Raw genomic sequence first — 24255 nt, 5'->3', positions numbered from 1 at the left:
CATTTGTAATTTATGAAAGGTCATTACCTTGGATTTGGTATTTCTCCAAGAATCTCATCTAATTTGTCAATGAAGTTAATGAAATTAGACAGTCCTTTTACATGTGCCCTTAAAGGATCAGATGGCGATGGTGCATATCCCTTCCCTCCAAGCTCTAGTGTTCTAATAAATGATGTGGCCACCTGTGAATTAAAATAAATGATTTAGTTATGTTTAATGATTTAGTAAGTTAAAAATAAAACTTTATGAAGCTGGGTACATTTATACTATTTCTAGAGATGCAGGTAAAGTAGCACTTTTTATGATTCATGTCACTTTGATTTGGAAGCAAATAATAAAGAAACAGAGGCCATGCAACACTCATGCCAGCAAGGGTGATGGTAAGGCAAGTAGAATCTGAGGAGCCAAGTTAGGTGACAAGCTAAAAGCATAAGAATATATTCATAAGAGTATGTCAGTAATTATAAAATATTAGTGTATGAATATATTCTTTTATAGATTGAAATTTCTGGAATTTTTATATGAAACAAAGGGGTTTTTCAGTGTCAACTGTGTTGATTTATTCAAGGTTGGGCAATTAATACAACTCTTCCAAGCTTTATCTTCTTTATTTATGAACTAAATATTTAGACTAAATAATCACAAAACCCTATCTAACTTTCACATTTTAGGATTATTTGATCATGTGTAGTTCAAAAGGCCTTGCCTTTACAAAAATAAAAATACATATATGGTAGCTACACTTAAGAGCATCTCCATTAAAGATGAAATGTTCTAAAGTGTATCTTAAAACAAATTCCATAAAATTTCAGTAATTTAGAAGAAAGTTCCATAGTTAAATAACTCAGGAAACAACAGATTAAGTAACAAGGTTAATTTAAGCAGATATCAGAGCTTTTGATATACAAACATGCATTACATATATCCTTTCCAAACTGTTTGCCCTTGGAAACATTTATTCAAGGAGCATTTAACAGGGACTTTTGTCTTTGGAAATATTTATTAAAGGAGAATTTAACAGAGATACAACTCTGTAGAACACATGTAGGAAAATACTGCTTCAGAGAAATTCTCACTTGTCAAATTGAATAATATGGTAATAAATAAAAATACCATAGATTTTCAAATACAAAGGAAGAACAGCTATTCACAATCTAAAAGTTGTTTTATCGGGGATCCCTGGGTGGCGCAGCGGTTTAGCGCCTGCCTTTGGCCCAGGGCGCGATCCTGGAGACCCGGGATTGAATCCCACATCGGGCTCCCGGTGCATGGAGCCTGCTTCTCCCTCTGCCTATGTCTCTGCCTCTCTCTCTCTCTCTGTGTGACTATCATAAATAAATGGAAAAAAAAATTAAAAGTTGTTTTATCAAAGTTAAAAGAATTCTAGACCACTCTCTTGTACCATACACAAAGATAAACTCAAAATGGATGAAAGATCTAATGTGAGACAAGATTCCATCCAAATCCTAGAGGACAACACAGGCAACACCCTTTTTGAACTCAGCCACAGTAACTTCTTGCAAGATACATCCACAAAGGCAAAAGAAACAAAAGCAAAAATGAACTACTGGGACTTCATCAAGATACAAAGCTTTTGCACAGCAAAGGATACAGTCAACAAAACTCAAAGACAACCTACAGAATGGGAGAAGATATTTGCAAATGACGTATCAGATAAAGGGCTAGTTTCCAAGATCTATAAAGAACTTTTTAAACTCAACACCAAAGAAACAAACAATCCAATCGTGAAATGGGCAAAAGACATGAACAGAAATCTCACAGAGGAAGACATAGACATAGCCAACAAGCACATGAGAAAATGCTCTGCATCACTTGCCATCAGGGGAATACAAATCAAAACCACAATGAGATACCACCTCACACCAGTGAGAATGGGGAAAATTAACAAGGCAGGAAACAACAAATGTTGGAGAGGATGCGGAGAAAAGGGAACCCTCCTGCACTGTTGGTGGGAATGTGAACTGGTGCAGCCACTCTGGAAAACTGTGTGTAGGTTCCTCAAAGAGTTAAAAAATAGATCTGCCCTATGACCCAGCAATTGCACTGCGGGGATTTACCCCAAAGATACACATGGAATGAAACGCCGGGACACCTTCACCCTGATGTTTCTAGCAGCAATGTCCACAATAGCCAAACTGTGGAAGGAGCCTCGGTGTCCATCGAAAGATGAATGGATAAAGAACCTGTGGTTTATGTATACAATGGAATATTATTCAGCCATTAGAAATGACAAATAACCACCATTTGCTTCGACATGGATGGAACTGGAGAGTATTATGCTGAGTGAAAATAGTCAATCGGAGAAGGACAAACATTATATGGTCTTATTCATTTGGGGAATATAAATAATAGTGAAAGGGAATAAAGGGGAAGGGAGAAGAAATGGGTAGGAAATATCATAAAGGGAGACAGAACATGGAAGACTCCTAACTCTGGGAAATGAACTAGGGGTGGTAGAAGGTGAGGAGGGCAGGGGGTAGGGGTGACTGGATGGCGGGCACTGAGGGGGGCACTTGACGGGATGAGAGCTGGGTGTTATTCTGTATGTTGGCAAATTGAACAGCAATAAAAAAATAAATTTATTATTTTTTTAAAAAAGAATTCTATATGAAGGTACTTGTATCCACTGTCATAAGAATCTTTAATTTAAAACATCCTGAAAATTTAACATGTCCATACCAAAAAGATAGACATCTTTTTCTCTTGAGCAGCATGTTTCAAATCAGTGAAGGCTTCTCTTCCAAGTCCTCTATCAGGAATATTGAGAATATGAGCCAGAGCCAGGTCATTCTTCAAATTCACCAGCAGATTTAAATATGAGTAGATAATTTTTCTTGCTAATAACTGCACCTGTAAGACAAAATATTATTTTCTCTATTGAAGTTATTTTAAGTCAATAATCTTTTTTCTATGCAGTAAAAATAGTATGACCATTCAATAACAATATCTCACTCAATTCTTTGGGAAAAGAAAACTGCCATACAACAAAAGTTTGAGTTGGACAATTAATATATCCTTGCTCATGAAACCAGTGTGCTAGTAAGTATTAATGAGCAAATAACTATCATAATTGTTGAAAAACGCCTTTTAGAAAATGTTATAAAGGATAAAGTCCAAGGTCTGCATTTCTGATGAGGCTGGATCTCATTGCCTTGCACATATTTGTCACTAAATAACAAGGAATAATGAAGCCCCCTAAAGCTTAGGGAACGAGCCAACTGGCATTATTTGGTCCTGTACCTATATAGGGCTAGATACAAAGGCTGAAGTTAAATAGTTAAATTTGGGGAGAATTATTAGATACTGACTTTGACAATACCAAATAACCAAGTAAGTATTACAATGAAGAGATTCAAGCAAATGTTAAGAAAATAATAACAAGTAGTTGATGTTGACATTAACTACTAAAACAGAGTTACAGATTGTTCAAGTACAATATAAATAATATTTGTGAGAATTTAATATGGGCATCCGTTGTTTCTTCTTTTTTTTAAAAAAAATATTTTATTTATTTTTTCACGAGAGACACACAGAGAGAGGCAGAGACACAGGCAGAGCGAGAAGCAGGCTCCCTGCAGGGAGCTCCATGTGGGACTCAATCCCAGGATCCCGGGATCACACCCTGAGCCAAAGGCAGATGCTCAACCACTGAGCCATCCAGGTATCCCAGGCATCAGTTCTTTCAAATATACTGTACTTGTCTTTTATAGTCAAGTCAAGCAGTTTATAAACCAGGGCATTCAATGATCTTATTCCTAAAATTATTTACTTACAGGGACGCCTGGGAGGCTCAGCAGTTGAGCATCTGCCTTCTCCTCAGGGCGTGATCCTGGGGTCCTGGGATCAAGTCCCACATCGGGCCTACTGCATTGAGCCTGCTTCTCTCTCTGCTTATGTCTCTGCCTCTCTTTCCCTCTGTGTCTCTCCTGAATAAATAAAATCTAAAAAAAAAAAAAAAAAATTATCTACTTACTCCTATTTTAGGCCTTGCAACTTTTAGTACTGGGAAAGTACCTGTTAACTCCCACAGTAACTATAAACTATTAGGTAAAATTTTAAAAACAAAAAACATAAAGACCCAGGAAAGAACACAAAAAGCAGACCCACACTAGGGAAGAATTTAATTTTAAAAGAACTGCAACAAGAAGCATTAAGAATAACAAATTTGTGGTTATTCAAGGCCCTAAGGGATGCCTTGGTGGCTCAGCAGTTGAGCGTCTGCCCTCAGCTCAGGTCGTGATCCCGGGGTCTGGGGATGGAGTCCCATATCCGGCCCCTCGCAGGGAGCCTGCTTCACCTTCTGTCTATGTCTCTGCCTCTCTCTCTGTGTCTCTCATGAATAAATAAAATACTAAATTAAAAAGGCCCTAAACTTCCTGTAATAGTGGAGAAGTGAGTGATCGCATAAACCTCACAGATAATAAAAACAAAAGAGTAAGTAAGTAATTTTAAATATTATTTAAAGGTACTGGAAAGTATCTAGAAGGTAAACAGAAACTGGAGGAATATCTAACTTTAACAGAACTGCAATAAGAAGGGAATAAATCAAGGGTACATGGGTGGCTCAGTCAGTTGAGTATCCAACTCTTGATCTCAGTTCAGGTCTTAATCTCAGGGTCATGAGTTCAAGCCTCACTTTGGACTCCAAACTGAGCATGGAACCTACTTTAAAAAAAAGGCAAGGAAGGTGGTGTGGTAATGAATGAAGTTTGTTGTTTACTGGCCCAATTTTCATGACTATGGCTGCACAGATAAAAGTTACTATAAAGGTGCCCTCAGAATCCAGGGCTAGGAAAGCAGCTAGAAATTTAAAGGGAAAAATCTTGGAAATAATTGAGAGTATAAAGAGCCAAAATCCCTAGCTAACAGTGAAACTACACAAGCATGGAGGAGACTCCTGAGGGCCCATCAAAAATACAGGCAAAAACCAAAAAGAAATATATTTAAGAAAGATTTAGCCATGAGGAACCAGAGCTATGAGTTGGAAGGTTTGCTAAACTGAGCGCATTCCACAACTGCATGTAGCTGAAGTTTCAGAAAGCTAAAGCTGGACAGGCTTGAAGTTTTAGGTGTACAGAGCCAAAACTTGTCAGAACAACTGGAAAATTCAGGAAAATCCCTAGAAAAAAGGAATCCATGGAAACAATGAGCTCCATACTTCCCAAATCCTTGGCTGACTGTCATATTTGGCAGGCAAAAGAAAGATTTACAAAAGCTAACCTAAAAAAAAACCCAAAAAACAAAACAAACAAAAAACAGCAAAGAGAAACTGTAAGAATAGATATCCAAAAAGCTACATACCAAGGCGACAAAATATGAAGTTGAAATCCAGGCAAGAAAACTACCTACTAGAATAAAAATTCAATTGTCCTCAGAAGAACATGACAAAACCCAGAATCACTATAAAATATTATCTGTAATGTTTAGTTTTCATCTAAAAATTACTGGACAATTTAATAAAAGGAAAGTGTGACCCTTTCTTACGATAAAAAGCAGTCAATAAAAATCAACACCAAATGGACCTAGATGTTAGATTTAGCAGACAAAACACTGAGGTGGCTGGTACAAATATATTCAAAGAACCCAAACAAAATACGTTCAATGAATTAAGAAAATATTATCAATGAATTAACGTGGAAAAGACAATAGCAAAGTGAACACTATAAAGAAAGTAAATTCTAAAACTGAAAAGTACCATGACCAAAACAAAATTTGCTAGGTGAGCTCAACAACAACTTGGAGAAGGTGGAAGAAAACTATCAGTGATCTTACAAATATATAAATAGAAATCACCAAAGCAGAAAAACAAAAGAAGAAAAAAAATAAAATAAATAAAGCCATAGAGCTCTGTGGGGCATGTACTTAGAATCCCTGCAGAAGCAGAAAAAAATATTTCATTTAATTATGGCCAAAAGCAACCCAAATTTGGTAGAAAACATTAATTTATAGATATAAGAAGCTATTCAAGTAGGAAAAATACAAAGAATATCATTCCTGTAGTATAATTAAACTCTGACAGCCAAAGATGAGAAAAAATCTTGACAACAAAAGAATCAGAACCAGAACAAAATGACACATTACATAATGGGAACAATGATAAGGTTAACAGACCATCAAAAAGTAAGCCAGAAGACATTGGAGCAACATATTAAATATGTTGAAAAATTATCTTAAATTACAATATCACGATAATATAGTATTTATGAAGGGACATTCAAATCAACGAAACAAAGTTCACAAAGACCTAACACAGATATGGCCATTTGATTTTTGACATAGGTGCAAAAGAAACAACAGAGAAGGACAACTTCTCAATAGTTGTGTGGGAGCAATTGGTCAGCCATATGCAAAACAAATGAAACACACCTAAATCTCACATTTTTTTTTTAAGATTTTACTTATTTATTTGAAGGGGGTTGAGAGAGAGAGAGAGAGAGAGAGAGCGCGCAAAAGCAGGGGGAGGAACAGAGGGAGGGAGAGAAGCAGGTTCCCCACTAAGCAAGGAGCTCAATGTAGGGCTCCACCCCAGGACCCTGGGATCATGACCGGAGCCAAAGTCAGATGCTTAACTAACTGAGCCAACCAGGCACCCCAACCTCACACTTTTTATAAAAATTAACTCAAAGCAGATCATAGGTATAAATGTACAGTATAAAACTGTAAAACTTAAGAAGAAAACCTAAGAAAAAAATCTTTATGACTTAGGTAGAATTATTAGAATTATTAGGTAATTAGGTAGAATTATTACACATGACACCAAAAGCACAATTGACAATAGGAAAAAACTGACAAGTTGGATTTCATCAAAATTAAATTATTTTTTATGGAATTCTCATCACCTTCTCAACTCCTTACACTCCATCTTCTTGTTCTGGAATCTTGTTTGTATCTAATTCTTAAATGTCACTCCCACATATTTACCTGAAATCATCTCCTTGCCTATTCTCTTAGAAAGATGGACTCCACAAATTCTATACTCAATTCCTTCTCAAAACATGAAATTCATTAAGTCCTTCAGTGACTGACAACTTAGCTAAAGACTCCATAATTTATCATCTGTAAACTAAGAAAATACTTTCCTAAATTTTTTTCATATTCTGTTTAATCAATTTTAAATTAGGAAGCATAAAAGAGAGCTTTAAAAGGTAGCAAAAAAATTACAAATCAAAAGAAATTACAAATTATTAGGAAGTCTCTTGAAACAATTATTAAGGAGGTCTCAAGTTCACACATGCATTAAAAGCACTTTTAAAGGTAACATGCTTTTCAGTTATTTAAATTTCTTATGAAAAACAAGTCTTGAAACATGAGAGGCAATCCGGGTCAATTTAAAAAAACTTTACTGGACAGGAAAAGGTTACCTTAAATATGGACTCAAAATTTAGGCAAAATTGATTTTTTTCAAAAAAAGCTTTACTTTTAGCCCTATGAAAAAATTTTTTTCTTGAATGTTAAACATGTAAGACAAATGTTATCTTTGCAGAGAGGCCCCATGATATCCCAGTATAGAATAGCAATTCATGTACTCCCTTTCTTATAACCCTGTCATCTCGATGCATATCAATTATAATTCCTGCATAGATCTTTCCAATGCTTTGTATTTTCTTAATCTTTCTACTACTTCATGAGTTCCAGGAGAGCAACTAATGTATTGTTATAGCCTAAAAGAATGACTGACACTGTAGTAGGTAATCAATCCATTTTTGTTATTAGGTTCTCAATTAGTTTGTGTTCAATGATAAATGAAAAAAACTTAATACACATATTTGGCCATTTTAGATATTTCAAAATGAAAACCATTTATAAAAAATTACTTGGGATCAGCTAAGCACTCACATATTTATATTACATTGCCTTAAAAAGAAAATTGCTCCAAGGTACAACTAAATTAAAATCTTTAGGATCCATCCTAAAATTTTATAGCTTAAGTCATAACATAATTTTCTGCTTATATTTCAAGCATTCTTTACTTTCAGTGTAAATTATAATACTTCATGTGAATCTCTAATACAAAAGTTTCCATTTTAACCTCATAGTGCAACAGTCTGAAACATATGAATCTCTTTTTCTTATCCCTTCACATTTCAAGAGTAACGTATTTTGTGAAAAATCAAAGCAGAAAAAATGTTATATTCACACTGCAATCAAACTTTTTTACTCTTTCTACTTTTAATTTCATTCAATCCCTGTTTCATTGTGCTTCTGATGTCCAAAAATGAGAATTACCAAAATGTATGTATCTGATCCTTACTGGGTACAAACTGGGGCTTAAACCTCCACATCTACAACTTGCTCTTTAAGGGCTAACCAATTCTGCCCTTCTAATCTATGACACTAGACAAACATCAGGGAAAAACATCTTGGAGTGCTCACTCCAAGAAACAAGAGTGTTTCTTTTAACTCATGGCTGCAATTGGAAATCTATCCCTATCATTATGGTCATATAACATGGCAGTTATGGTTTCCCTGCTCTTGTATTTGCAAGTGTGTTTTAAAGAGGCTCTCTGGAAAAGCACTCCACATAAATACAGTTATGATGTCCAGAAGCAAGGGCCTAAATTGAAAAAATCCACAAGATTCAAGCTTTTACCAAGATACCAAAAATAAAGATAATGTTCTGTTTATTTAATAAACTGATTCAACCCATACCACAAAGTATTTGCAATGTTTGTTTAGAAGTTGAACAATTTTATTTAAGCTTTCTGGCAATTCCAAGTTTCTTTTCTTATCCCTTAATTATTACTGAAATGCAGATATTCAATTAAAATTTGAAGAAAGTCCATTTTTCTAGATTGAGATTAACAATTTCTACAGGTATTTTTTACTTTCTTTGTCAACACATAAATTCTTACATATAATGACAAAAAAAAGTTGGACTAGCACTAATATATTGATAGAATTTTGTATGTAACTGATGATTTTCTTTTTGGGCCTTTACTCCATTTTCTCCCTCTTTACTTCAGAATTTCTAAAGCAGTTTAGAACCTTAGGAAAAATAAAATAAGGAAACAAAAGTATCGTTTCTCAAATTCATGCCATTCATCTATTTGATGACTCTGGAGTGGCATTAGTAAGGTACATTTGTGATCAAAATATATCTATGTAAGACTTCAACCCAAAAAGTCACTTTGAAATTTTAATAGAAATATATTGTCTTCCAAAAATACTTTGCAAAAAGAAAATATTAGAGGTCTGAAAGTAACAGAAAAATAGTTGAGAGGATAGCTGCTACTGTAAAAGTCCACATAAAACCTAATCTATTAGCTAACTAGTAGACAAAATACTCAGAAAACAACCTAGGAAGGCAAGAGAAAAGTGGAGGATTCACACAATGAAACTATCACTGTTTTTTTAAATGAGAAAACTATATGCCTGCAGTGTAGATGCATTAGTTTCTATATGCTATACTATTTTCTCATGGATGTCCCTTCAACATTTTATACCTGTAAGCCAAAGTTATAAATGCTTAGGTATTTTATATATGTACAAATCAGTTTATTTCTCTTAATTAAAAGGCACAATAACAATTATTATTTCCTCCTTGTAGATCCTATAAGATATCATAGAGGAGATTTGCAAGTGATCTACTCTGGCGGTAAATGAATGTACTCAAGTACCAATGAGGAAAGACCAGGCATTTGGTGAACATTTTATCAGTAGGAGGAGGAAAGGAGGAAAAGAGGAAGGAAACAATGTAAATGAAAAATTAATTTCAAGCAAGAGAAAATAGTTAAAATCACTAAAAGAATCATATCTGGGCAGAAAACATACAAAGATGGGCTTGACCAGGGCATGATCCTGGAGACCCGGGATCAAGTCCCACGTCGGGCTCCCTGCATGGAGCCTGCTTCTCCCTCTGCCTGTGTCTCTGCCTCTCTCTCTCTCTCTCTCTCTCTATCTGTGCCTCTCATGAATAAATAAATAAAATCTTTAAAAAAAATGGGCTTGAAATATTCTCTTGTACCAGAAAAAAGGGAAGTGCTCAGAAGTCTAATAGGAGATGTAAAAAAGACACAGAAGCCAGCTTGAAGGGAATCCCTCCATTTTAGCCTCAAAGATTAATAAGTATAATTAATTTTAAAACTGAATAAATAAAAATTCATCATTCCGTGGTAATAAATACACACATAATAAAGAAGATAAATAGGAAAAAATCTAATTTGCATTCCATCTTATAAATATTATCCCAACTGCTAAACTGATAATGAAAGAGAATTAGGTTGTGACTCTGCCATTTTTTGGGAACTCTTTCCCTAAATAGCTTTATCTTATCAAGCTCTGCTTTACTGAGAAATGGCAGCAAATTAATATAAAGATATGACAAAGTTAGAAACTCACCATTCTGCAAACAGTAAAGAAATAATTGATTCAGAAAACAATCATGAACACATGTGTAAAACCAGTAGGTGAAAGGTTGCTGGGGGACAGGATATTTACACAATGTCACCCCACAGATCTCTGCTCATAGCAAAGGGAAAATGACATCTATATCCTAGATATCTGCCAATTTGGGACAACTTGAGTTTGTGTCTCCACCACAATGTTACGAACATTAAGCCTCAATCTAAGCAAGCTTTTGTGTTTTTTTTTTTAAAGATTTTATTTATTCATGAGAGACACAGAGAGAGAGGCAGAGACATAGGCAGAGGGAGAAGCAGGCTCCCCACAGGCAGCCCGATGTGGGACTCAATCCCAGGACCCTGGGATCATGCCCTGAGCCAAAGATAGACAGTCGCTCAACCATTGAGCCACCCAGGTGCCCCCAAGCAAGCTTTTGAATAAAAATTCCAGTTTACTGGAAATACAGGAACAAGATAAATAATACCAGGAGAAATTAAACAGATAAATAAGAGAAAAAGATGGAGGGGAATACTTCTAGATTAAGAGTCTAAAGAAATATAAAACCATTTGAGGGACAAATGGAGAAATCTAAATAGGGTAGACAGTAAATGATATTAGAGAATACTTAAGTTTTCTTATATATGTTAATATTATGATTATGCTTTTATTCTCAGGAAATGATATGCTGAAGGACTTTAGGCATTAAGTGTCATGATGTCAGAAACTTAACTTTCAAATACAGCAGAAAAAATATTAGATGCAGATGTTCAAGCACATTACTAAGTCTAGGAAGTAAATGCACAGATATTTATTTGAGGCCAGTGACAAATTTTTTTTAAAGTGTTATCTGTTTGGCACAGGACTTATGGGAGAATCTGCCTTAGCAACGGTTCCTAAAAGAATGAAGAAGATAATTCATCAAATTGAATGAAGAGGATGGATTTTGATATGTTGAATGTAATTTTACTACTTCTTTCAACATCCTTATTTTTTATCTTATCAATAATGATTTTATTTACCATAGAAACTTCTATAAACATAACTCTTATGGTTAGTAAGGGATTACTATATTTAATTAGGTATCTAGCATAGTATTTAACTGAAGGTAAATTATATTAGACCAAACCTGTGGTTCGTTTTCTATGGTTTGTTTGCACAACAAACTCTATTATCACAATTTGTGATGAATCAGTTATCTACTGTAAAGGGGACAGAACAGATTTTTCAATTGTACATATCCTCCCAAGAATCATTCATTTAAAACCATAAGTGACTTTACCAAATACAAAGATTCAAAGAACTCTGGCAACCTAGACCTTCCAACTACTTTTCAGAGACTTAAGAGTGATACCTGGGCGCCTGGGTGGCCCAGTTGGTTAAGCATCTGCCTTCGGCTCAGGTCATGATCGCAGGTCTTGGGATTGGGCCCTGGATCGGGCCCCCTTGTTCAGCGGGGAGTCTGCCTTTCTTTTCCTCTACCCCTCCATGCTGCTTGTGATCTCTCTCATATTCTCTCTCTCTCAAATAAATAAAATCTTAAAAAAAAAAAATAGGAAGATGAGAACTATTTTTACACAGTGTCTATTACCTTGGCCCATAACCAGGAAGAAACTATTAGGCTCTTACCAGTCTCTAATGTATTATTCTTTGCAAATACAGTTTTATTTAAACAAAAAAACTTTTAAAAATTAACAAAATAACTGTAATGTACAATCAAATTATAGTGATTTGAAGAGGATCATATCCTGCTTTAATTTACTCATAATTTATCAGTACCTTTTCATTGTCCTGGTTGTGTTTACTCACTGGTGATGTTGGTACATAAAGATCAGTTTCATCAGCTACTTCATACTGTCTCCCAGACAGAAAATCCCGTAGTTGACTCTGTAGAAAACATAGAAGGTTACTAATAATACAGCGCTATGCCAACTATAAGTACTATTTCACACCAAGCTCTACATGGTGTCATCCCGTGTACAGTTTTATTACCCGATCTTTGTTGACAGTGAGTGTACATGGAATTAAACTTTCTAACAAAATGCTGCCGTTTCCAATGGCCATACTCAAAGAGTTTACAAATTGAGAGTTAAAAGATAACCATGGAAATTTAATCTAAGCCTTTTATTTTTATAGAAGAAAATTAAAGACAAAGGGCTTACCTAAGGCACATAATAAATGCTTCATCTTGGACTTATATATAAATAAACCTAGTGTCCTAACAGCATATTTCAAGCAAAATAAGAATTTCCATAAAAAATAATTATAAAGAGATATTTGCTTTCACCCTGGCACAGCACTGAACATCTCCACATTATTTATTCTAAGGGCTCTAAGGTCACATAGGTATTCGCATACCCCATTCCTAATGAGCAAACCTGGAGGGAACCTATGAATGGAATTAACAAAGCCTAATGACATTGCAAACCACCTATCCTCTCAGCGATTGCAAAATTATAATGAAAACAATTCACCAATATATACTTCTTAAAAGGCAATAATAGCATTTGCCACTGTTCTTCTAATATGATGAGCTGGAACTCAGAGCTAATCATAAGAAAGAAAAGAACTAGAAAGACTAGGATTTTGTTGTTCATAGGTTGAATCTCAAAATTCAAGTTCACTAAAAAAAGAATTTGCTTTTTTAAAAATAAGTTTTGACTTCTACTCCTTTGTTACAAAGGACAACTTAGGGGGCGCCTGGGTGGCTCAGTCGGTTAAGTATCTGCCCTCAATTCAGGTCATGATCCTGGGCTCCTGGGACCAAGCCCCTGTCAGGCTCCCTGCTCAGTGAGAAGCCCGCTTCTCCCTCTCCCTCTACCACTCTCCCTGCTCATGCTCTCTCTCTCTCTCAAATAAATAAATAAAATATTTTTAAAAGAAAATAAAAACAAAGGACAACTTAGATACCTATTATCTAAATACTAGCCAGAAACATTTAATGACCACCAATGATGTTACAGTGCAACTTTTCAATATTTAAAAAATTGATGTTATGAAATAATTCAGTCATTATCTTTCAGAAGAAAAATCCTTTGGGAAGGTGTGTCTGAAAATCACTGTTTTTTAAAAAAATGTTTATTATAATTCCAGTATAGTTAACATATAGTATTACATTAGTGTCAGGTGTACAATCTAGCAATTCAACACTTCCATATGTCACCCCATGCTCATCACAAGATGTACACTCCTTAATCCTCATCACCTGTTTCTCCCTATCCCCTGCCGCTCTGGTAGTTTGTCTTCCATAGTTAAGAGTCTGTTTCTTGGTATGTCTCTTTTTCAAAAAGAATTTACTATTTAACAAATTTTGAACACAGGTAGTCCTCACACTTGTGGTTATGTTTTCAGAACAGATATTAAAAGCAAAGATTTATTCTTCCATAAACACAATGTTATTTTTTTTAAATGGGATAGTATTATCCTCTGGTTTAAAACTATTTTCATGTTTAATGACATGTAAAGTACAATATTCTAGATCAGTTCACTGAATATGGTCCAAGGACTCCTGAGGTTCCTAAGACCCATTCAGGGGACCCAGGAGGTTCTCCCTTTTCCAACTACGTACCAATGTGAATCTGAATTTTCTTGATATATCAATCAAAACAACATACCAAACAGAAGCAGACATGAGAATCCTGCTATTTTCCATCACACATGACATTAAAGATATTTCTAAAAATGTAAAACAGGGTCACTAGCCTCACAATTTATTCTTGGAAAACTTATTCATAAAATACTATTCATATTAACATGTAATAGGTTTGTTATCAATATTTATTAACTGTTACTTTAAATGTATCTCAATTTTAATCTTTAGTAACAGACATGACTCATACAAAATCTCCTTGTAGTCCTAAATAATTTTTAGGAGTGCAAAGGAGTTCCTAGACCTAAAAATTTGACAAGGATTCTAGATAATAAAGCATAAAGCTTTCTGAGGTAAGCATAAAAATCACAATGGTTTTTTTTTTGTGATACATTATTAATTTTACTGATTTATACCTTTTTATCCTCATATTAACTATATTTCTCTATTCCATTAATGGTTACCTCACGTTCCTATACTCACATCAGATCCATTTCTATCATCATTTAAAAGTGATAATGCCTCCTACTTCCCGGCTCCCGCCTCCCCAACAAACTACAATAATGAGATCCTTAGGTCACTGCCCTCTTCTTTCAGGACATGCTATCTAATTTTTGTTCTTTTTAAATAGCTTATTCTTTCCACCAGGAAACTTTTATTTACCTTCATCCTTAAGAGTTTGGGAATTTTACCAGGATGTCTACGTATGAGTCTTTTCTCTTCAATAGCCTGGAACTTCATAAAGACTCTAAACTAACAGACTCAGGGAAATTTTATCATAACAAATGTGGTTACAAGAAATATTTTATTTAATCATGGCATCTTCTGCATCTGTTCCTTTTTCTCCTTCTGGAATTCCTATCATTTGTCATGTTAAATCCAATCTCCAAGTTTCTTAACTTTTCCTTCATGATTTCTTCATCTTCATACTTTTCTCTCTGTGCTTTAAATATTTATTTGACTTTCAGAATACGAATTTGTATCTGAATTCATCTGTTGTGTTGGGAAAACTTTCCTTTTTTCTTCTTTTTTTTTTTAAACCTAGAAAGTCTTATGTTTAGGTGTATCCTTGAATTTCTTACTTTAATGGAATCAAGTTGTCATTCACCACTAAGAGCTCTATTCTGTTGGGCACATGTGTTTCTGAGGTAACTCATCTTTCTGTAGCTGCTGGGATTCCTTAAGTGGCTGTTGTTTTTCTTCATTGGCTTTTTGGGGCTTATAGCCTTGACTGTTGAGGTACCTGAAGTGATAACAATTTTAGAAGCAATAGAAACTGAAATAGTCTCTAGTCTTTATGAAGCATCAGTGGAAAAATAAACAGGATGCCAGTCATCTGCTTAAACCAAGGGAGAGTCTTCTTAGGTCTTCTTGTGGTCTTTGAAGGATCACCAATAGTATGCTCACCCATTCAGTTCCTTCTCGGCTTCCTGAGAGTCAAAGAATCCTGGCACACTCACAGAGGGTATTTGTTGACCTTCCCCAGAAGTTCCCAGATTTCTGAGGGCTGCTAAGCTCTTCTTAAGATCTACTATTTCTTCTCCTCAGCCCAAGTCTTCAATGGTTTTCAGATAATTGTTCAATTCATGAGAAAGCAAACTGTACGAACTGTACCAACTGTCTTCTACTTGGACTTCAGTTAGAATCCAAGGTCTTATAAGCTCCCAGATGTCCACAGACCCTGCATCCTTGTTCCCCAAAAGAGGAATTATAATGTATGAAATACAGGGGAAAGGGGCATTGTTCAAGTTATCATGCTACCAGAACAGCCTTATCTTACCTTTATCTTAATTCCTCGTAATTCCTGCCTTATTTAGGCTACAATAAATAAGAAACGAAGATACGTAAGCATATGTACCTTTAAAGACATTTTCAGGGGCACCTGGGTGGCTCATTTGGTGAAGCATCTGACTCTTGGGTTTCAACCCAGGTCTTACGGGTTTTGGGATCAAACCCTGCATCAGACTTGGTGCTCAGTAGGGTATCTGCTTGAAAATTCTCTCTTTGCCCTTCCCCACTCTGTCTCAAATAAATAAATAAATCCTTGTTTGTTTGTTTTTTTTCTTTAAACACACTTATAGCATAAGTTAGGGTTATTTTAGTGCATATTTGAGGAAATCAATCTAGGGATCTATCTTCCTGCTCACTTTTTCTTCATTGGAAATTTCCCTGGAGCAAACAAATATGAGAGATCAAATCTTCCATTTTGAGTGCAGAAAAATTTCAACTTCACATACTATCATCTCAGCAGCTTCCACTCCACTCCTGATGTTCTGCAGAACATGTTGACATTTGGAGACACAGAACTCCCTCCAATGTAGATCTATATATCTCATAGTATGGTTGATTCACTTAAATGAAGAGGTTTACGATAAGAGTTAGGAGCAAAGGATAAGATGAAAATAATGTGTCCAAAAACCTCAGGCAGATTTTACTCCCATTGGCTTTATTAGAAGATTGTCTTTGTTGTTCCTACAATCAAATACTTATGTTTGATTAGCCTCTCTAAAATAACTATGTGAAAAGTAGTCAAAAATTATTTCTACAAGCAAATAAAATAAGGTAGGGAGAAATGGAAAAAAATTATCTTCCCTCACACTTATCATTACCATATTGTATGTATGCTTGGGTGTCTTAGAAGGTTACAACAGGGGGGCCTGGGTGGCTCAGTTGGGTAAGCGTCTGCCTTTGGCTCAGGTCATGATCCCAGGGCTCTGGGAGGGAGCCCTGAGTAGAGTCCTGCATTGAACCCCCTCACTCACTCAGCAGGGAGCCTGCTTCTCCTTCTCCCTCTTGCCCCTCCCCACCCCATGCTCTCTCTCGTACTGTCTCTCAAATAAATAAAATCAGAAAGAAAAAGAAAGAAGAAAGAAAGAAAGAAAGAAAGAAAGAAAGAAAGAAAGAAAGAAAGAAAGAAAGAAAGAAAGAAAGAGAGAGAGAGAGAAAGAGAGAGAAAAGAAAGGAAAGAAAGTTATAACAGGGCAAAGGGTTCCATTATAGCCCACTGAGCCCAAGACAGCAAACTGCCTGCCAATATCCACTCTCCCCTTCTTCCTCAGTAACAGAGATTTTGTTTTTATTCTGGCATGTTACCCAGAAAAAAAAAAAAAACAAAAACAAACTATTTTCCATCTCCCCTAACATCTTGGTGTGCCATGTAACTAAGGTTTGGGCAAGGACATGGAAGCAAAAGAGCTATATGTCTCTTTAAAAGGAAAGGAGAGTGCTGTGCTCCCTTGCTACTTCCTGATACTAGGAATGCTGATAAGGAATCTGAAGCTCCAACAGTTATCTTGGATCTCAAATGATCTTGCGGGTAGAGGTCAAAAACTAAGATGGGAGAGCAGAATGACAAAAAAATCCTCGGTATCTGATAACCACAGAGCTATCACATCAGCCCCAGAGGCTTACCTTAAGACTCCTTTTATAAAAGAATGAGATAAAGTTCCATTTTCATAAACCACTGTTACTGTGGAGGTTTCTATTACAAGGAGCCAAAACATGATTTCCAAGTATCAGATGGAAATATTTATCAAATATTTTAATATCTTAGAAAATGCAATAAACATTTTCTTCTAATTATATCTACAATTATTTAGTTATTACCAGTATTTAACTACTACTTTAATGGTACCCAGCAAACGTTAAGATAAAGAAATACATTTCAACACTTTAAAACAAACTAGACACATCCAAATATATCAAGTCTAATGTATATAAAACCAAACTGCAAAGGATGGCATCCCATTAGTTTTAAAATTTATATTCAATAAAAAAATAAAACAATGAATATGTGTACATGTAAAAGAAAAGGAATAGTATATAACTTCATCTTTATTGCATCATACTATCATCACAAAAGATACCTCATCTCAGTGAAATAGTATTTTTAATCCATATAAAGAGTCATTGCAATAATTTATACAACATATGCCAAAAGAACAGATGCACATTAAACCAAGAAAGTAAAATAGAAAAGCAATCCTTGGCACAAATTCAAAAAGAAATCACACATTTGGAACTGATCTCTTTGTTAAAATTTTTTGATCTAGTAAGAAGCTGTTTCAACCAAATAATAACAGAATTTCAGCAAAATTTACCACTGAAATATTTCTTTCCAGTAATAACTAACTTTCAGGCAGCTGGATTTTCTATTTCTAACATGATCTGAAAAGCAAAAGCATTATCAAGGTACTATAAATGCTAACACCATAGTTTAAAATAGAAATAAATCTAGCCAAATTTTCATTTAAGATAGAATTTAAAAAAAAAATACTTACAGGGGATATGTTGGCATTATATTCACAACTAGAAATCAAAATACATTTTTTATAAACATCAATCAGATCTAGCATATTACTCTTCTTTAAGAAATCATCATAAGTCTTCTTAATGTCCTCATAATGGTCAATCACTTCCATATTTTCAACTGATAAGTTCAACTTCTCATGTAGGAAGTATTTCCAGGTCAATAAGACATCGCTCAGAGAAACGGTAAATTCTCCACTGTGCTGAAAGAGACAATGCCAAAAATAAAAAGATAAAGTTGGATGTCAGAATACTCATTACTTATAATTGAGATGGGAGTACACATTGAATTTTGTTCAAAAATTCAATAGAAAAGGCTACATTAAATTCTTATTGAAGAGAACATCCAAGTTGAGTTATGGAATAATTTTAAAACCAGATATAAAAGAAAAAGATTTTGATGGTTTTATAAAAGATAACTATGGCAAGTTTCTGCATGACAAAATTAGCAAATACATAGTCATTCTTCACTAAACTTCTACTCAGTTGAGGAATGTGTGGGCAGTGTGGGCAGTTGAGGAATGTGTGGGCAGTACTTAAGTAGCACTGATTGGTGAAACATTTGATTCTGTTAATATTTAGTTCCTTTCAGCTCTTCTAATGTATTTTCATTTAAATTCAATTAGCCAACATATATAGTACATTAGTCTCAGATGCAGTGTTCAACAATTTATCAGTTGCACATAACACCCAGTGCTCATCACATCACATGCCCCCCTTAATGCCCATCACCCAGTTACCTCATGCCCCATCCCTCATGCCCACAGCAACCCTCAGTTTGTTTCCTATAATTAAGAGTCTCTTAATGGTTTGTCTCCGTCTCTGATGATTTCCCATTCAGTTTTCCATCCCTTCCCTTATGATCCTATGTTTTCTATACTCTACATACAAGAAAAAACATATAATTGTCTTTCTGACTTATTTCAATTAGCACAATACTCTCCAGTTCCATCCACATCATTGCAAATGGCAAGATTGCATCCTTTCTGATGGCTGAGTAATATTCTAGTGTGTGTATGTGTGTGTGTGTATCACATCCTCCTTATCCATTCATCTGTTGATAGACATCTGGGCTCTTTCCATAGTTTGGCTATTGTGGACATTCCTGCTATAAACTTTGGGGTGCAGGTGCCCCTTCAGATCACTACATTTGTATCTTTGGGGTAAATATCTAGTAGTGCAATGGCTAGATCGTAGGGTAGTTCTATGTTTAACTTTCTGAGGAACCTCCATACTGTTTTCCAGAGTGGCTGCACCAGCTTGCATTCCCACCAACACTGTAAGAGGGTTCCCCTTTCTTTACATCCTCACCAACATTTGTTGATTCCTGTCTTGTTAATTTTAGTCATTCTGACTGGTGCGAGGTGGTATCTCATTGTGCTTTTGATTTGTATTTCCCTGATGCCAAGCGATGTAGAGCATTTATTCATGTCTCTTGGCCATTATCTGTGTATGTCTTCTTTGGAGAAATGTCTGTTCATGTTTTCTGCACATTTCTTGACTGGATTATTTGTTTTTGGGGTGTTGAGCTTGATACATTCTTTATAGATGTTGAATGTTGGATACTAGCCCTTTGTCAGATAAGACATTTGCAAATATCTTCTCCTATCATGTCGGTTGCCTTTTAGTTTTGTTGACTGTTTCCTTTGCTGTGCAGAAGTTTTTTTACCTTGATGAAGTCCCAAGAGTTCATTTTTGCCTTTGTTTCCTTTACCTTTGGAGATATAGGTCTAGCAAAAAGTTGCTGTGTGTGCTGAGGTTGAAGAGGTTGCTGCCAACGTATATTTAATCTCTTATTTAAAATTTTCAAAGCCATAGTGAATTACCATATACCACACACTTCCAACTGTTAGTCTTAAAACATGATCATAAAAATTAAATTTTTTAAAACCATGTTTTATTTCATTACTGTTCCAGGGAAAGCAAAATATCAGTACTAAAACCTTGGGTCAGAGAATTTAGATTCTTCTCTGCTCATGGACACACTAAACTATAAACAAGTACTAAAAAGCAATGGTTTCTTTCTCTAAGTTGCTGGGTGTTCCTACTGAGTTGAAATTGTTCTTTTTTTCTCTTCTTCAATATCAATAAGATATATTAGTCAGCAGACATACTGAATTGAAGGCTTTTTTTAATTGATTGCATTCTGCTCCCACTTAATATCCCAAATATTAATAATGGTGCCCTCCAAAAAATGCTAGCCCTAATTCAGTAAAAAATTCTAGCTACTCCCTTCCAATGCAGCATGAATAACAAATACTTTTAAGTACCCATATGTGATTTAGTGGAATGTATTATGTTGCTCTCTTTCACAGTTACGTTTCCTTAATATGTTAGTAGTTTCTGATAACACCAAGATCTTACCATCATTTGCACTGAAAGATGGATGGATATTTTAATAAAACTATAATTCACTGGAACCAAAATTGTAACATCTTCAGCCAATGAAGAATAATAAAAAGAATCAAACAGAGCCAAATAATATACTATTTTTTACATATCCAACCCTTTAAAATCTATATTTCTTTTATCAAAATCAGCCACATTTTCTAGTCAACTATCTCAATTTAAGACAATTATGTCCAAACTGCCTTAAAATAATTAACTTTTTACTCACGGATATGGAGACAACTAAGAAAATGATCCTTACTGTCCCTTGGAGAGACCTGTTACATCAAAATTATAAAAATTAATTATAGGGGCACCTGGTGTCTCAGTCAGTTAAAGTGTCTGTTTTCAGCTCAGGTGATGATCCCAGGGTCCTGGGATCAAGTCACGCATCAGGCTCCCTCTCTAAGCAGGGAGGCTGCTTCTCCCTCTCCCTCTGCCTGCCAACCTGCCCACTTGTGTGTGCACACACGTGTGTGCTCTGTCAAATAAATAAATAATTCTTTCAAAAAATTATATTTCATGAAACTAATTCAATGAAAAACCAAAAGAAGTAGTAACTCTCAAGCCTTGAATCCATAACCCAGATGTAAGAAAGATTTGTAATTTCTCAGCATTGCATCAAAAATGATGTACTTTACTTTGCAATCCCACAAAAATTACACAATAAAATTTCCAAATGGTATTTAAATTAAATAAATCCAGCTATTTAGAGTTTGGAAACTAAGTTGTTTTATCTCAAAAATTCCTAAAACTATTTTGATACGACATCCTTTATGTTAAAAATAAATTGAAATTTTGTCTAATGTAAATGTACAATTCATTCTCATTTTGTTGACTCTAACTAGTTAAACTACACAAACTCTTGATCTTGTGAGAAAAGGTCTTGACTAGATTAACAGTGTTTATACTGGGATTGTAAAAACATTTTAAATCCAAATAAAAATGTACTCCAGATATCAGTTTTCATGATCAGGTGCCCACCATGACAGCATATTCTATTATTCAAACCAATAACAACTGATTCAGAGAGCTCGTGGTCAAATCAGAAAATGTTTTGCTAGGAAAACATGCCAGCTGGCTATATCTGAAGGAAGTTCAAGATGGTCAATGTTTTAATTCTCTGATGGACATAAAAAGGATTGTATTTCATAAGAATAAAATGAGGAAAAAAAAAAGAAGGAGCACTTTTTCAGAGCACTTGTACTCTGTATATTTTGCTGAAGTTATTTTTATAATTATTCAAAAACTTAAATTTTACATTTTTAACTAACTGGAATTTTTGTTGTTATCAAAACAGAAAAGATAGCAGATCCACTTAAGAGCATTAATTGGCTCTGTGACCTTGGGTAAAATACTCAGATCCTGTGAATAGTTTTCCTTGGTTATAAAGTGAGATTTTACAGATTAAAGAATGCCTGATAAATAGTACGTGATCAAAACATGTCAGTTTTCTTTCTCTTTTCTTATTCAAAGTATAATAATTGGGTTTTTTGTTGGGGGGGCAGATAAATGTAAGACAATTGTAAAATCTATTTCTTCTTATTTTGTTATGTCAATGTTAGGTCATTTTCAAATCTGACAGTCAACCACAGGCTGTGACTTTCCATGAAGTTATAAAACTAATATCTTTGTTTCATCCAATAGAATATTTGTAATGTTCTTAAAGCTATTTAAGATGAAAAACAGCATTTATAATTTAATTGCCAGACAGAATCAGACCATGAAGTCAATTCTAAAGAAAGGAATAACTAAAACACTATTTGCAACTTAATAATAAAAGTCATATATATTTGCCATATGGTCCTCAATGAATCTAATAATAAGTTAAATCTCTAGCAGTATAAAACTCCTAGAGGTCATCTGATTTAAGCTAAAAAAAAAAAAAAAAAAAAACTTGCCCTCAGAAAACCTAAAATTCATAGATTATTTTCATATACCTTTTATCTCCATTAAAGCAGCTAAGAAAACAAGCATGCGGGCAGCTCCGGTGGCGCAGAGGTTTAGCACCGCCTGCAGCCCAGGGTGTGATCCTGGAGACCCAGGATAGAGTCCCACATCGGGCTCCCTGCATGGAGCCTGCTTCTCCCTCTGCCTGTGTCTCTTGTCTCTGCCTCTCTCTCCCTCTCTCTCTGAATAAATAAATAAATCTTAAAAAATAAAAATAAAACAAAAACAAAAACAAAAACAAAAATAAATAAATAAATCTTTAAAAAAAAAAACAAGCATGCCAATAGACAAGCTAACAACTCCACTAGGTTTTCTCAAGTTTTATTGTAGTCAAATTCAGCTGGAAGAATCATACTTTAGAGATTCGCATCCTCAAACTTTTGAGAATTAAAAACCTAAATAGAGCTCAATCACAGAGTGAAAAATATAGGCGAAGCATATATACAACCAACTCCAACTTTTATGACTATCTACTACTTATGAACGCATTTGCAGGGATATGTGCATGCTGCTTTATCTTGCTGAGTGACTTAGAAGTCTGAGTCAGGCAGTTGGGGCTGCCTGAGCTAACTCCATCTGAGAGAGTCAATCAGAACTGCAGCTCACCATCTCCATTGCATACAGGCACACACATACACAAAGTGAGAAAAGTTCAGTTGCAATTCACCTCTCCTCTTCTTTCCCACCCAGAGTCTGAACTTTCACAGTGAATTAAGTGAATTAGCAAGTAGAAAATTAAGTAGAAAGAGATCCTGAGTGAGTATCCACAGACAAGCCCTGAAGAAAAAATGACTTGAACTGAGTGCTTCAACAGATCAAAATTTTTGCAGTGAAAACTAAATTTTCTTCAGGGTACATTTCACTTACCTTTTTGATATATTTGTTTCAAAATATTCATAAATAAAGAGAAGGTAATTTGAACATGGTCTGCTTAATTTCAAAATGATAGCCTGCCATTACTATACAATAATGATTCTTAATAATTGCCTCAATTTCTCTCCTCATTTTCCAGTGAATGGCCACCAAAGTTTAACCTTTAGCTACTCTATTCCATTTATATAATATCCTCAGAATCCATTAATTACCTTAGTACCATTTCTTCAGGTTACTAAAGAGGGAGAGTATTTTTTTAATGCTCAGGCAGTAAAATTGGAAAGACTTCAACATGAATTGCAATGGAGAGCAAAGGAAAGAGACTTTACAATTACCCTTGGGTAGTCTAATGACTGAGTGAACAATGGTATATAAGACTGCAACTAAGAATATGAACAAGATGGTAAGCTGAGAGAGGAAACAATGTGGTCTACTTTTAAAAACTGATGCGGAGACCTTACTGGGGCATCAAGGCAAAATGTCCAGTAACTACCTGGTCACACCAAGGAGGACTCAGTAGAGAAGTCTGGCATATAAATACTGGTAAACAATGTAAGGGGAACATATCCAGCGTAGGTAGGTAAAATAGAGCGCATCAGAAGCTATCAGCAAAGTGTGCTACAAAGAGAGTATCTAAAGTACATGCAGAACTGTTTTAAAGAGTAATAAAGAGATAAAAAATAACTCAATGGTAAAATATGCAAAGGATATGTATGAGTAGACAATAAAAAGAAGATACCTAAACAGTCAAATAACCATTTTAAAAGATGTTTAAATGCTCTAGTTAA

At 34.9% G+C, this 24255-nt stretch overlaps 1 protein-coding gene across 4 annotated transcripts in view; it reads right to left on the bottom strand.

The window, feature by feature from the left end:
• PARPBP (PARP1 binding protein) overlaps positions 1–24255 on the bottom strand; it is a 67104-nt gene that overhangs the window by 31332 nt on the left and 11517 nt on the right. For all 4 annotated transcript variants that reach the window (XR_005370699.1, XM_038558857.1, XM_038558859.1 and 1 more), the window contains exons 3-6: positions 18229–18459; positions 12139–12246; positions 2701–2871; positions 28–182 (exon numbers count right to left, since the gene is read on the bottom strand). Coding sequence is in view for 3 of the 4 variants with exons in the window: in XM_038558857.1 (XP_038414785.1) it covers positions 28–182; positions 2701–2871; positions 12139–12246; positions 18229–18459 (665 nt within the window). In the remaining variant the exon portion in view is untranslated. The remainder of the gene's footprint in view (positions 1–27; positions 183–2700; positions 2872–12138; positions 12247–18228; positions 18460–24255) is intronic.

This window comes from Canis lupus, chromosome 15 (genome assembly GCF_011100685.1).
Source record: "Canis lupus familiaris isolate Mischka breed German Shepherd chromosome 15, alternate assembly UU_Cfam_GSD_1.0, whole genome shotgun sequence".
NCBI lineage: Eukaryota > Metazoa > Chordata > Mammalia > Carnivora > Canidae > Canis > Canis lupus.
The sequence above is the reverse complement of the archived record's forward strand: the minus strand, read 5'-3'. Positions and strand labels throughout refer to the sequence as shown.